This window comes from Zootoca vivipara, chromosome 2 (genome assembly GCF_965207765.1).
Source record: "Zootoca vivipara chromosome 2, rZooViv2.hap1.1, whole genome shotgun sequence".
Taxonomy (NCBI): Eukaryota; Metazoa; Chordata; class Lepidosauria; order Squamata; family Lacertidae; genus Zootoca; species Zootoca vivipara.
In genome coordinates, this window is record NC_142584.1 from 28,966,126 (window position 1) to 28,981,951 (window position 15,826).

Here is a 15,826-nt window from a genome sequence, read left to right on the forward strand (position 1 = left end):
ATACCTCTAATTTTGTCAAAATTTCATTGATTATGTCTTTCAATGTAAGTTTATTGGCAACCTTGGTAATAAGCGACTAAGAAATCTTAATGATAATGATAACAAACGCTAAGATCACAACCTAAGATGTTATTTCATTTATCCTCCCTGCCACTTTCTTCTCACACATTATATTCATCGAATTTGCTGGATTCTTCTTTTCTTCTCCTTGGTTTCTGGCGTATACACAGCAGTGGATGAATACATTTAAATTACTAGGTTCTTGAGGGAAAGTTGCATGGAAATTTAGGATAACTGATGAGGGAAGGTGGTGGGAACCAGAGTGGAAACCATTGTAGCCACTAGAAAAGGAGAATATTGTCCTGATGCCTCAGCAGCTTCAGGCCATGAGTGAACCCCAAGCGTAATACCTGTAGAAGGGCATGTGGGGCAATCTCCACGACCACAGCATCTTCTGGAATATGTCTCAGGCCTTCCTGGAACAAGACTGGGCTCACAAGGTTATTCACATGGTACTCAGCAGAAGAGTTCCGAGCCAGATCGCTTTGCCACTGAGATTCAGGGATGGAAGTGCTGATCCAACGGGAGGAACGAGGCTTTGGACTGGGAATAACCTAGAAATAAAGAAAATAAGAAAAATGAGGCAGGAGACTTAAGCAAAAAACAATGCATGTGCAACCCTCCCCCCTAGTGAGAAGCTATTTTGGAGTATTACCTTCTTCAGGGCACTAAGCAGCACTGGTGCAATGGATGCCATATAGTATGAGTGGAAAGCAACTCCTGCGCTGAGCACCTCTTTAGCAAATACACCTTCTGCTTTCAGCTCGGCTACAAATTTGGCCACAGAGTCCTAAGGAAAGCGAGAAAAAAAAAATAGCATCGGACAGGTGTTACAAGGGCCTGGTACATTGCAATAAGCCTCTGCCTGTGAAGCGACCATCATTCTCTGTAACCCGTTCGTACGTGGCTTATCCGACATTCCTATGTGTATATGCAATCATATCCATTATATAAACCCAAAGCCCCACAACACTTTGGGGCCTCGAACACAAGAAATGGACTGCAGCTGGAAGGAGGTGAGTTTTGCATGCTGACTGGGATTTACCAAATCTTTAGATTCAGGCAGCTAGCGTTAAGTTTAATGCTAGCCTTCGTTTTCAGATGCAAGTGATAGCGTTTCCTCTGGCGAGTTTGCTTTCTCAATTCCATTTGACATTATTTAATCAGGTACCTCTTCCCGACCTCCTGAGGTTTGGCCCGAGAAAAAAATCCAGTGATGAGGACACGTCACTCGATGTCCTAAACATGTAGCAATTTAAGTATTGGTTCATACTAAGTTCTCACCTGAGGCCCTGAAACAGTGACGGTGTCTTCAGAGTTGTGACAGGCAGGCACCACTCCGGCAGGGCACTTGCGTTTGCACTCCTCCCACGTCAGACCTGTAAAAGACAGATTGCTTTGGGTGAGTTCAGCCATATTAGCAGTAGTCCTGAAGAAAGTTTTCCCTAAGAGCAAGTGAGGCCAAACAACTCCCAATTTCCTAGTGTTTTATTCCCCTGTTGGAACTAGGCTAGACATTCTAGAACACATTCCTTACAACCATTTCAGCTGCATAATACTTAGGGATGGGCAAATATGTCAGCATTGGTCTCTCTTAGTTTCTCATTTTTCCAATCATAAATTTGATTCTCCACTTCAGTTTGATTTTTTTCCAAGTCCTTAGTGTGATTTTTTATTTTAAAAAATTATATTTCCCCCCCAAGCAATTCCCCCAAATATGTTATATGCATATATGCCAGTATAAATATTGTTTAAAAACACATTACATAGCTGGAGAGCTGCATTTCAAATTTAAGAGAAGTGTGAGTTTCAAAGGATGGCTACGTTTTGGTTCAGAAATAGTTTTAGAAATTGTGACTGAGGTAAGTTCATCTGTAAGTGTGAACTGAATCCCTCATCACATTAGAGGAATTGTGAGGACCAGGAATGATATTTTATATTATTTAAAATATTTTCAGCCTGCCTTTCATTGCAATGTGGCACTATGGCAGGGTACAATAGTATAAATTTAAAACCAATAACTACAATTATAAAACATATAGTAAAAACTACAGCAGAAACACCAATACCAGTGTGGTTTAAAAACAACAAAACAACAACAGGCAACTAACCCACCCCACCTCCTATAATTGCTTGACTTGATGGGTTTTTAGTAAGAGCCAGAAACTCCTAAATGTTGCCACCACAAAACAAGTCCTCTCCCTGGTTGCCACATACTAGATTTATCTTGGATGTGGAACAACCAACGACAGAATCAGCCGCTGATCTCAACACACACACAGGTTCTTAGGAAAGGATGTTTCTCCAGACACCTAGATTGAATGTTGCCCAAATCTCACATCCTAATCCATTTACAAGTAGATGTGCAGTGCAATCGTATGCATGTTCACTCAGAAGTACTGAGTCCTAAAATGCTCAGAGGTTAGATGCTTAGAAATCAAGTTAATCTAGCAAAAGATAAAAACTGACCATATGTTGGGTTGTACCCAAAGCAGTGGAGGTCCAGTCACAAACCTTTCCCCCTTACAGTTAATACACTTCCAAAGCTACACAAAGCCAACTGAAACCAATGTGCAATACAGTGGTGCCTCGCTTAACGAACGCCCTGCAAGACGAAATTTTCGCTTAACGAAAGGATTTTTCTAGTGGAGGTTGCCTCGCTAGACGAATTCGTTTTACGAAAAATTCGTCTAGCGAATCGTGGTTTCCCATAGGAATGCATTGAAATTCAATTAAAGCATTCCTGTGGGCAAAAATAAAAAAACTTTAAAATTCAATGCATTCCTATGGGATTCGCTAGACGAATTTTTCGTTATAAGAATTGACCCGTGGAATGAATTAAATTTGTCTAGCGAGGCACCACTGTATCAGTATAAAAACCTGTTGTAGCACCTCAAGGGCTCATAAACTGACCAACCAAGCAATCATTGCTGCCTGTATATGTAACAATATTTATCTGTAACTGAGTCTCTGAGGCTTAGGCACCAACACTTACCCTGTAGAACCTCACTAATTCATTAGTGATGGAGATACCACTATCCTAATGGGTAACGCTGATGGGAGCTGTAGTCCAACAACATTGGGCAGGCATCATTTTGGCTACCCGTGCAGATTATGGTCTGATTGAGGCACATAAGTTGTCCTTTTTATAAAACCTTTTGAGTACAGGCTTCAATGAGATCTTGCTAAGGAGCTTCCTAAACTATAGCAGATTTAATACAATCCTGTCTCTCAATCGCCCTCGTAACAGTCTCTTCAAGGTCTATCTCTTACCAATTTTAAAATAAATACTTTATAAAGGAAATGTTCCATAGGGTATTTTGTTGAAATGTAGCTTTACTAGAGAGTCTCAATACTACCTTGTGCTATGCGTTAGGATAGTTTATAGTTATTTTCTACTATTTAGATAGTATAAAGAAGATGAATTGTTATGAGACAATTTTGTGATGCTTGAATTTCATGTGTAAAAAAAAATGCTCCTACAGTGGTGCCTCGCTTAACGAATGCCCTGCTTAACGAAATTTCCGCTTAACGAAAGGATTTTTCGAGCGGAGGTTGCCTCGCTAGACGAATTCGTTTTACGAAAAATCCGTCTAGCGAATCGCGGTTTCCCATAGGAATGCATTGAAATTCAATTAATGTGTTCCTATGGGCAAAAAAATATATCAATGCATTCCTATGATTCGCTAGACGAATTTTTCGTTATAAGAAAAGACCCGTGGAACGAATTAAATTCGTCTAGCGAGGCACCACTGTATCTGATCTTACAATGTGCAATACCAACAGCACCTTGCTAAAGCGAAAGAAACTATGTAAGTAGGTATAGGTACCAATCTGAAAAGAAGAGACTTTTGGGGCTGGCAGTAGCTCAGAAGTAGAGCAGCTGCTTTGCATGCAGAAGATTCCAGAAGATCCAAGACATCTCCAGGTAGGGATGAGAGATAACCCTATCTGAAACCTTGGAGATTTTCTGCCACTCCATATAGACATTACTAAGCTAGATGGACCAATTATCTAACTCCTTATAAGCCAAGTGACTTATAATCAACCAGTTGTACATAACCAATTTCCAAACATATTATATATGCCTTTATGAATGCTTGCTTGCTTTTAAGCATCACAAAACCGGTCTACAGAATGCCCATTTGGAGGCCGATTAATGGCATGTAACAGCAAGGAAACCTCAATCCGTAAAAACTCTGATATTTTTCTGAATTTTATCAAATATTGCCCAGGGTAGATAAAGCCAGCCTCTTTAAACCTGCCCCATACTGCATTAAGTCCTGTGAAGTGAAGGTAAAATTAAAATAGATCATTTGACAAATAAATAATAGAGCACATCTAGTTACCTACCAACAGCAGCCATGCCTCCTGGTGGTAGCTTGGCCTCTTTGATGCACCGGCCCCTCCAATAGGCAGCAAGGACAGCCTCTTCGTGACTTAAGGAGTTATCTGCGTAGCCACAGGCTAGCTCCCCAACTGAGTGACCAACAATTCCATCAGGCTGCAAACCCATGGCCTTTAAAAGATCGATCTGTGCAATCTGGGGATTAGAAAATGGGCTGCAGTCTTTTATTTATGCCTTTGTGTGGCGTTCTCGCGTGCCGCTTTCTTTCAGTCAAAGTGGCCTCAAAGTGGTTTTTACATAAAAACAAGCAATGTGATTTGCAGAACTCATCCAATACAATTAAAAGCAACAATAGGAAAAAAGGTTAAAATACAAAAAAGGGGGAGAGGGAGGTGACAGGCTGCAAAAAAATGGCTCTAAACATGGCCTTTGAAAGTATGGGAAAGGAGGGGAATTTTTACCATGTGTTGGAAGCACTTCAGTGCCATAGCCATAAAAAATTCCTTTTCACTCCTCCTCTACTACCTTCTTCATTCTACATCAACACAATGCTTTAGGTATTGCTGAATACTTATCCTATTCCTACACTTGCGGGAATCTTGCTTATCAGTTGCTTTATGCAATCCACAGTCTGTTGCATCTCCTAGTAGGCCCACACACTACACATTCACTTCCTCTTCGCCCTCATGCTGCCCTTTGCTTCCTCCTTAGCGGGAGCCAAGCAGGTTCAAAATGTAGAACAGCATACGCAATCCTACCCTGGGGGATGGAATCTTTTATTTTTGTTGATTATTACATTTATACCCCACCTTTCCCCCAAGGAGCTCCAGAGGCCTACAGTGTTTTCCCCCACTTCCCATTTTATCCTCACAACGGCCTGCTTAGGCCGTGGGAGAACGAGTGGCCCAACGTCACCCAGTGGGCTTCATGGCTGGGTGAGGATTCCAGGCCCAAATCTAATACTCTGCTCACTACAAAACATTGTTCCCTGGAAACAGGAAATGCCTAATAGTATTGACCCTTAACTCACATTTCTTTATTTTTTTAAAAAAATCACATCTAGTAATTTTTCCTCCTCCCATCCAGCTTATTGAATGCCTGCTGTTAAAAAGGAATCTGTTGTTTTCCCTAGCTCTGTAGAAAAGTGTACACCAAGATCCCATCACTAAATGTACTCAACAGAAACATCCCCCTATTGTCACACTCTAATCCGGACATCCACTTAGCAGAACTTTTAGCACATTTCTTGCTGCTCTTGAGCAACAACAAAGAGCAAGACCCTGAGCTAACATCAAAACTTTTGTCTCTATGTGCCAACCTGCAGAATAATGGCAGCAGATGGTGTGGCTATGCAGGTACAAGGCTCACATCCTCACTCGGCCACCTTAAAAGGGCTAAGGACAGGACAGCTCAGAAGATGAAATGGGAGTGTTCAGAAATGCTCCCCTTTCCATTTTGCTTCCTCTATGCCAGGCATGTCAAACCTGCGGCCCTCCAGATGTTTTGGACTACAATTCCCATCTTCTCCAACCACTGGTCCTGCTAGCTAGGGATCATGGGAGTTGTAGGCCAAAACATCTGGAGGGCTGCAGGTTTGACATGCCTGCTCTACGCAGTGCCAGAATAAAAGCAAAGCCTTTCGCATGGAAACTGGAGCCTGTTGCCAGAGATCCCTGGCTGAAAGGTGGGTTGTAAAGATGACTGTCTACATGATATACATCACTAGAACTGATGAGGAAAACAGTGAGCCATCAGAAGAGTCGCTTTTCATGGGAGGCGCAAAGCAAAGAGGGAGACCTTCCTTCTTACCTGAATAGCAGCAAGTGCAACGAAAGCATTGACAGTGTCGTTAAAAGTGTTCTCATCCGTGCTCAGGAGTAGATCGGACACCTTCAGGCCTGTGTCTTTCAGAGCCTCATCTGAACGCAAGATGGATTGCCGGAAGAGATCGAGCTGCATCAGGCTAAGCCCCATTCCTTTCCACTGAGTGCCCATGCCTATGGGATGGAACAAGCAGAGGCGTACCTTTTAGCGCTGCTGGGTATGTGAAGAGCACGAGGATGTGACATTTTACTTTGACATTGAGAGTGGTGCTTCAGATGTAAAATATATGAAACCCTTCTAGCCAGGGGTTTTGTTTTCCAGCTGGAACTCACCAAAACTCAGTTCCGGCACCTCTCAGGTGGGCGCCATTGCCATTATAAGAGAACAACAGAGGTGTTCATGGTGAGTCCTAGCACCTCTTTTTCTAGAAAAACAGCACTGCTTCTAACTAGCTAGAAGCATCATTTCATACTACCAGTGTGTGTAGCTGCCTTTTACTGCCATTGGTCTATCTAGTTCAGTATTGTCCATATCAACAAGGCTTCAGACAGGGAACATTCACAGCCATACTTGGGAGATGATAGAGATCTGAACCTGGAACGCTCTGCATGCAAAGCAGATGCTCTGCCACTGAGCAGCGGCACTTTCCTAAATCTCTCTCTCTTTCTATGTGTGTATGTGTGCCTCCTATAATCGGTGTGAGCTATTCAGCCTTATGACGGTATTAAATAATAATAATAATAATTTATTATTTATACCCCGCTCATCTGGCTGGGTTTCCCCAGCCACTCTGGGCAGCTTCCAACCAAATATTAAAAACAGTACAGCATCAAACCTTAAAAACTTCCCTAAACAGGGCCTCCTTCAGTCGTCTTCTAAATGTAAAATAGTTGTTTATTTCCTTTACATCTGCTGGGAGGGCATTCCATAGGGCGGGTGCCACTACCAAGAAGGCCCTCTGTCTGGTTCCCTGTAACCTCACTTCTCGCAATGAGGGAAACGCCAGAAGGCCCTCGGTGCTGGATCTCAGTGTCCGGGCTGAATGATGGGGGTGGAGACGCTCCTTCGGGTATACAGGACCAAGGTTGTTTAGGGCTTTCAAGGTCAGTACCAACACTTTGAATTGTGCTCGGAAACGTACTGGGAGCCAGTGTAGATCTCTCAGGACCCGTGTTATGTGGTCCCGGCGGCCACTCCCAGTCACTAGCATAGCTGCCAAGTTTTCCCTTTTCTTGCGAGGAAGCCTATTCAGCATAAGGGAAAATCCCTTTAAAAAAGGGATAACTTGGCAGCTATGGTCACTAGTCTAGCTGCCGCATTCTGGATTAATTGCAGTTTCCGGGTCACTTTCAAATGTAGCCCCACGTAGAACGCATTGCAGTAGTCCAAGCGGGAGATAACCAGAGCATAAATAAATCATAAGGCTATTTGGCATGGCATAAAACTTTGCAAAATTAGAAATCTAGGCTCAAACAAAAAGAGAGTGCATGTGTCATTAGTATGTAATTTACCTGAGCAGATGTACCACAGGGGCCGCCCTGAGGACTGAGCATTCTGAACCTCCTTCACATCGCTCTCGCTGCCAATCAAGGTGTAGCCCCTATAAGGCATGGATGACACAGGTATCCCAGAGATATCGTTGAGCATGCTCAGAAGTCCTGCGTGTTGCTGCAGATTTCTGCTCTGTTCTATTATTGTGTCTACTGCTTCTTGAGTCCTTCCACAAAACTGCACCAATCGTGGCAATTTATAAGTCTCCGGGGAGGAAGATGTCTTCTCATTGGGCCTCAGAATGACATGGGCATTTGAGCCTCCAAAGCCAAAGGAATTGATACCACAAAGGTGACCTTTTGTGGGGGTTGGTTTAGTAACGACTTGTATACGACCATCGTGTAAGGCAGGAATATCTGGATTTGGGGTGTTGTAGTGAATGTTGGGTGCCCACAGACCATGCTCTAAAGAGAGAACCACCTGAGAAATAGAGAACATAACAGTTTAGGCGAAGAACATTTTTCAATCATGCATATTTTGCATAGTTTGGGATAGAAACTTGAGATCCTCAGGAATCAAATTTTACATTAGAAATCATTGCAGTTCAATCTACTAATATATAAACAGGACATGTATCCTCACTGAGCACCTTTTCTTGTGCCATATCTAATTACATATCAGAGTAATCAACTCCTCAGAAGTTGGCAGGTCAGAATTACTGTATCTTCTACTGAGAATGGTGAAGTAACTTGATAAATGCCTTAAAGCAAGTCAGAATGCTCGTCCAGAAACTGTTTCTCAATTGTAGCTCCCATTCATCTAATTCCTGAATTTTGCTGTATTATATGCTGTGACACATTAATTATAGTCGATTGATTAGAGGTATTGGAGCTATGATCCTATCTGCTATGACCATACCACACATTTTACTTTCTCACCATCCAGCTATTCTTTCCTACTTTTCAAAGGTTCCGTCCCTCTTCCTTTTAAAATGTGTGCTTTCTGACTGGCTCAGAACTGTACACACTGGTGGAAGCAAACGTGTTGATCAGGGCTGCTGAAATGATGGGTGTCACGGGGCAAGTGTATTGTGAAAGAAATGCTGCTACAGACAAAATCCACAGAGCTTCTGTGAAACAAAGCCATTGCGGTTTTGCACTGCAATGAGTCAAGGCTTTAGGCTTCAGAGACTGGCTAGGCACACTTAATTGGGAATAAGCCCCATGTACTCAATGGAACTCACTTACAAGCAGATATGCAGAGGACAGCGCTATTTGTGTCACCATTATTTTGCATAGCAATGAATGCACCACCGGGGCACATTTTCCTTTGACAGATGAATAAATATGACAGAAAATGGAGAATTTATTTGCTGAAGCAAGCAAATGTTCTTGAGGTCACAAATCTCCACTGCAGATGTTGCTTCCTCTATCTGTCCCAGCTGCACTGAACCCTACAGCCACAAACCCCATACAAAGCCAAGGAAAGACTCTTCAAGACATCTTTCCCTTCTGTCTTTTCACCTCCCTCCCCACTTCTCTTCCCTCTGCTCACCACTTTATCACTCTCCTTTCATCCCAAGGGAGCAAGTTGTGCAGCTCTACCTCTGTGCATTGGTTTGATTACAACAGGCATCCCCAAACTCGGCCCTGTTTTGGGACTACAACTCCCATCATCCCTAGCTAACAGGACCAGTGGTCAGGGATGATGGAAGTTGTAGTCCAAAAACATCTGGAGGGCCGAGTTTGGGGGTGCCTGGGTTACAACAAGACCCACTCACTTCTAGCCTTTGAAGCCCCTAGCCATCATAAATATTAAAAATAATGACACACGAAAACAAAATAAGGTAGCCAAACCTTCCCCCAAAGAGTAGTTTGTTTACATAACCAGCTGATCTAAGAGGACTTGTCTGTTGAGGTCTAATCAGAACCAAAATATTTTTTTTCATTATCCCCCAATAGATTTTGCTTCAACACCTCTCTCTCTCTCTCTCTCTCTCTCTCTCTTTCTCTCTCTCTCTCTCTCTCTCTCTCACACACACACACACACACACTCCTGCCCAACACAAATTAATGGACATCAACTTAGACATCAACTTTTCTTTTCTTTTTACCTTTGCTAAAGCAGCAAGACCAGAAGCAGGTTCTGGGTGACCCATGTTAGATTTAGTTGATCCAACCAACAGTGGTAGTCGATCTGATTGGCAAAAGACGTTGACGATGCCGTTCATTTCCTGAGGATCTCCAACCTAGAAATGGAGAAAGACAGGAAGTTAGGAGGAGTTACTGGATAGATTTCAAGTCTGGTGAACTCTCTTGGATTTCTCTCTGAACAGCTGTGTATGCAGGTGTACAACTGCGTGTGGGAAAAGGAATACAATGTCCGCTGCTGCTGCTGCTGCTGCAGTAGCCATGTTGAAAATACTGTAGAAATTGGAGTTCTTGGTGCAATCAGGAAATCAAATGAAAAGGTTCCAAGAACTCGGGCCAGGAAGGAGATTATGAATTCTCCAAACTATTTTTTGCTTAAGGTAATGAGACAGATTCCAGTTGAAATGATTTTCAAATCCAGGACAAGGCCCTGTTTCGTTTATTCTTCATCAATTGTGTACCAATTGGTACACTTTGACCATGAAACTATAGCTGATGAAGAATAAACGAAACAGGGCCTTGTCCTGGATTTGAAAATCATTTCAACTGGAATTTGTCTCATTACCTTAAGCAAACAACAGTTTGAAGAATTCATAATTAATCTCCTTCCTGGCCCGAGTTCTTGGAACCTTTTCATTTGATTTGCTGCTACAGTGGCAGCAATAGCTGAGGCATTATTATAGAGTCCAGATCGGCCACCGCCTTGGCAGCCCCCACCCCCAACACCACCTGTACAGCACCCTGTTGGTGAACAGGAGGTGCTTCTGGTCTCCTCCCCACCCTTGTTCCTGGTGTAGATCTTCACTCCTCTCTTCTTCCCTGGAATGAGAGGGGCGGACGCCATTTTGCAGTTCGCCTCAGGGGCCAAAATGTCTTGGCCAGGCCTCCCCACACATGTTCACATGGAGGAATTGAACATGTTCACATGGAGGAATTGAACACTGCGAAACCAGGATGTTTCTGAAACATACTGAGAGGAATCGTGGAGTGAGTGGAGGCGAGAGGAGGTAACCTGTTATATCCAGTGAACGTGTCAAATGGGAACTGCCCGTCTATGAAAGCAAAGCGTCAAATGGGAACTCTTAATTGCTCCCAACCAAACTATGATAAATAATATGGAATCAAAAAGAAACTAGCGTTGAATGAAAGGAAAGAGAGACAGAACAGGGGACATGGAGAGAGGGCAAACCTTGGTGCCTGTGCCATGAGCTTCTATATATTCCACTTCCTCAGGCTTAATCCCAGACTCCCTGTACAGGGAACTGACCAACTGTTGCTGCATCCATCCAGAGGGGAACGTTACACCTGAAGCAAAAAGAATGGTCAATCCCTGGGTCCATACAAGGAAATTATCCATATGTCTTCCTTTAGGTTGTGAACTAAATCTTGCTGTGGCAGAATTTGCCTCTGAGTGCAGCATGTGTTTAATGAAGCGGTCTGATGATGTACAGGTGAAACTCGGAAAATTAGAACATCGTCGAAAAGTGCATTTATTTCAGTAATGCAACTTATTATTTTTTATTTTTATTTTAATTTTTTAAAATGCTTTCTTTTGGAAATTCCACAGTAATAAAACAAATAGTTACAATAATACAAAAATAAGCATTGCTATTACATTTCATTAATTACATTCCATTTATAATTGACCCGCCTAACGACAAATAATTACAATTACAACAAATTAAGGCTTGACATATCTTGCTTTGCATGTTATGCATCTATCTCATATACCGTGTTTCTCATATTATAAGACATGTCTTATATTTATTTTTTCCTCAAAAAAACACACTATGGCTTATTTTCAAGGGATGTCTTATTTTTTTCCTCCTCCTCCTGCCACGGCCGGCATTGCTGCTGCGCCTATCACTATGTCTTATTTTCGGGGTATGGCTTATATTCCCTGAATGCTTAAAAATCCTGCTATGGCTTATTTTATGGGTATGTCTTAAAATATGAGAAACAGGGTACTGGTTTCAGCTTTTAAGTTTTGTTACTGAAATAAATGCACTTTTCGACGATATTCTAATTTCACCTGTATAGTCAGAGGCCTAGTGGGCGGGGTGAGGGGGACCAATTCCCCAGGGCATGTTTTGCTTCTCAAACGGCCCCTGCCAGTCCCGCACGGCTTTGCAACTCCGATCCCACATGCCAGACTTGCGAAGCAGGGCATCAGGAGGACACAACAGGCATGTGCCCTTCTATTAAGTCCAATCTAGCGGCTTAAACCCACTTGGAAAACTGCTCCTGTCTGTGAGCTTTGATTCAGGAAGCTTTTCAGTTCGATCAGGGAATAAGGCTCTCCTAAGGTGCTTTGAATAAAGGACCACCTAGCTGCTATGTTATTTTGAGGAGGATGCCACAAAATTCACATTGAGCATCCCTGCGACGGGGTGAGCTCCCGTTGCTCGGTCCCTGCTCCTGCCAACCTAGCAGTTCGAAAGCACGTCAAAAGTGCAAGTAGATAAATAGGTAAGGTAAATGGCGTTTCCGTGTGCTGCTCTGGTTCGCCAGAAGCGGCTGTGTCATGCTGGCCACATGACCTGGAAGCTGTATGCCGGCTCCCTCGGCCAATAACGCGAGATTAGCGCCGCAACCCCAGAGTCGGTTACGACTGGACCTAATGGTCAGGGGTCCCTTTACCTTACTTTCAGAAACACTCCCACCCCATCGCCGCTAACACCAAAGAGAGCTGTGCTTCCCATGTGCTCCCTAGATGTCACATGACTATACCGCATTCCAAAATCTAAGGGAAAGCAGACCCAGTCACTGGGACGCACCTTCGTTTTTCACAACAAAGGATATGGATTCATTCAGGTTTAAGTAAGAGATGCTGTATCTTTAACGGATTGCTTGGGTCTAAGCCAGGCTTCCCCAAACTCCGGCCCTCCAGATGTTTTGGGCTACAATTCCCATCATCCCTGACCACTGGTCCTGTTAGCTAGGGATCATGGGAGTTGTAGGCCAGAACATCTGGAGGGTCGCAGTTTGAGGATGCCTGGTCTAAACTAAAGCACTCTGCTACAGAAGCCCACATGGGATGAAGAGGGATGTATTATAAGTGAGCTCGCAGCATGCGCCTTGGCCACATAGCAAGACCGGCTTTCCCAAGGAAATGGACAGATATGCGTGCCAGCAAACTGAATGCTGCTCATCCTTCAGCCTTGCTAGTCCCTCCACACTTCAGGCACACTATCTAACCTTCCATATTTTTAACTGAATATCCGGGCATTTACACAAACTTTTGTTGTTGCTTCTCAAAAAGGATGTTGTTGGTTTGTTTGTTTTTTAAAAAATGGAAAACGGCTTGGTGGGGAGGGGGAAGAGGAGATAAGCACCACCAGCTGTTGTTGCAAGCTTGGCTTGCAGATCCTAGAGAATTCCTGGCATCTCTATGTAGCTCTGGAGAGAACCCCTTTCTGAAACCCTAAAGAGCTGCTGCCAGTCAGTGTTGACAATACTGAGCTACATGGACCAATGGTCTGACTTTGTATAAGCCAGCTTCCTATGTTCCTAATTGCAAAAAAAAAAAAACAGTTAACACCCAAACTGAACAAGGTGAGACTATTCCTAGCCCAACTCCACTGGGTTACATTCCATCATCTACCAGTAAGCATCTTAGAATGTCGCAAGCTCCAGATATTAATTTTAAACAAATCTTACCTTGCTCCTTAAATCCATCGGTATTACACCCAGCATTGACTATGGTAGCATAAACCCGTTTGGCTAGGGACTTCCTGGTCAGGAAAACAACTACCACGGCTTCTGATCGGCAGTATCCATTCCCTGCAGAAATCCAGAGACATGAGAAGCACCATCACCACCCCACATGTAATCCACTTTAGATAGTTGGGTTTCTAGCCTTACTTTCTCAAGGGTGCTGAGCAAGTGAAACACAAAAGCCAGCATCAAATAGCCCTTAATCATATTTAAATTGGCTGAGCACTCAAATACCTCTCAACCTACTTATTTTGAGAAAAGGCATCAAGACAAAGCAGATTTTATTTTTATATTAGATTTATATACCACCCTTCATCATGAGATCTCAGGGTGGTTCACAGAATATAGTAGAGATACACAAGGCACATCCGCTTATCCAGATTTGTTTGCAGGGAGATCAGACGGTGTTGCCTATTTAATGAGAATTCACTCCCATTTGACCATGTGCAAGTTAATGACGTTGTATCGAAGTGTTATTATTCACCACTTTCCAGAACACTTTCTTTATCATACAAAAATCTGATCTTTTGGGGAAGCAGGTTGTGGAATATAATTGTGCAACCTGAATTAGCCAGTATGTGACTGAATTCCACCTGAAAACGACGACCGTCTGGAAGTGCCCAGAGAAGAAGCGGAAGGAAGGAAGTCCTATATTCTTGTTTGTTTAGTTTTTAAGTATTTAATTTCAAGGTATTTAAAAACCACTTAATATTTTAAAAACTCCTGTGAGAACTACTTATAAGGATCATAATAGCTTACTGATTACATTTTCCCTCATCTCATTATAATGCTCTGTTCAAATAAATTTGAGCACTTGAACTACTTGAATCAGTAAGGTTAACAGAAGAAAACAAATTAAACAAATCATTGTCATATAAAATGTGCTAGTTTTAACCGTCTGTCTGTGTCTCACACTTTTCCTAGTAGTTCCTCTAAAGTAACTGTACTTCTGTCATATATATATAGCTAATGATATATTTATTCCAGTATTGTTTATAAATTTTATGTGGATTTGAGGTATTTGCCCCTGAAGTATTCTAACAGGCAGATTAAATGATTTAGAGAAAAGTATCATCCAATTAAGTTATAGATAAGATCTTCCCCAGCCAGTCAGTTAAAAAAAGGCCCGTGTGTATTTATAATTTTCCAGCTAGTTAAAAGTCTTCCCACACACACATAGTGAAGAACCTGTTTTACTTAACTGCAACGTTCAAACTAGTGCAAGATACCAATGATACATAACTTTGAAGGTATTTTCATTTGAAAAGGGAAAAAAAACAAAGTTGAGGTTACCTCACATTTTCTTGTTTCCTCAGACCTGCCTAGTATTATGTATTTATAATTTGGTCCCATTTTGCTGTGTTTTGTATGACATCACCCTCTAAGCTTCCCTGAAGTTACTTATTTATATCTCCCTAGTTTCTTATTAAAGAGCCAATCTTTTGGGAAAAGAACAGACTATTATTCTAAAATACTCCTGTACTTTGAGAACAAGCTGCCTTCCATGCCTGCTTGGTTCGGTTCAAGTTTGGTTTGTCTAAGACCCACAACGAAGTTCTTAGACAAAACAAAGCAATTAAAAGCAATTCATTATTGCAGAATAGCTTTGAAAGAACAGTGTTGCCTTCTCGGTCTTTTCTGAAGACCAGTTAGACAGAAAGCTTATAAAATCAGAGAATGAAGAAAGCAAAAACCAAACGGTTTAGCTACTGGAGGAGAACTGAACGCTGCTGTTGTCAGTTCCGATATTTGTTATCCTGAAAAGAGCTGGGACTTCTTAATTTACCAAGAGGAGACCGAGATTTACACACCCTCAAAAATGGGAGTGCTGCTGACTCTTCCAGAAACATGGCCAAATATGAAAACAAACCCCTTACCTGAAGCATCAAAGGATTTGCAGGCACCCTCAGGACTAAGCATGCCAAGCTTCATGAACTGCACAGAAGTGTTGGGCTTCAGTACGAGATTGACTCCGCCTACAAGGGCTGAGTCGCATTGTCCGCTGCGGATTGCTTTGTAAGCATTGTCCAGAGCAACAAGGCCAGAGGAACACGCTGTGTCAATGGACATACTTGGCCCTTTGGGAACAAAAACCATGAAAGAAAGAAGACAACAAGCCACCATCAGTTGTTTTGCATTTTTAGCTTTCTTAAGGCCATAGTTTTTGTTCTCTTGGGGAATAAAACCTTTAAGATGTGGTAACAGGAGAAGCTTCTGTTTACAGAGAGGAAAGTTA

General features: G+C 42.5%; 1 protein-coding gene across 1 annotated transcript in view; it reads right to left on the reverse strand.

Moving 5' to 3' along the window:
- The window catches only part of FASN (fatty acid synthase), a 66,185-nt gene that overhangs the window by 32,774 nt on the left and 17,585 nt on the right, over positions 1–15,826 (reverse strand). The window contains exons 5-14 of the mRNA XM_035104295.3: positions 15,468–15,668; positions 13,534–13,656; positions 11,063–11,178; positions 9,837–9,971; positions 7,744–8,203; positions 6,218–6,405; positions 4,414–4,603; positions 1,345–1,439; positions 716–850; positions 411–614 (exon numbers count right to left, since the gene is read on the reverse strand). Coding sequence (XP_034960186.2) covers positions 411–614; positions 716–850; positions 1,345–1,439; positions 4,414–4,603; positions 6,218–6,405; positions 7,744–8,203; positions 9,837–9,971; positions 11,063–11,178; positions 13,534–13,656; positions 15,468–15,668 — 1,847 coding nt within the window. The remainder of the gene's footprint in view (positions 1–410; positions 615–715; positions 851–1,344; positions 1,440–4,413; positions 4,604–6,217; positions 6,406–7,743; positions 8,204–9,836; positions 9,972–11,062; positions 11,179–13,533; positions 13,657–15,467; positions 15,669–15,826) is intronic.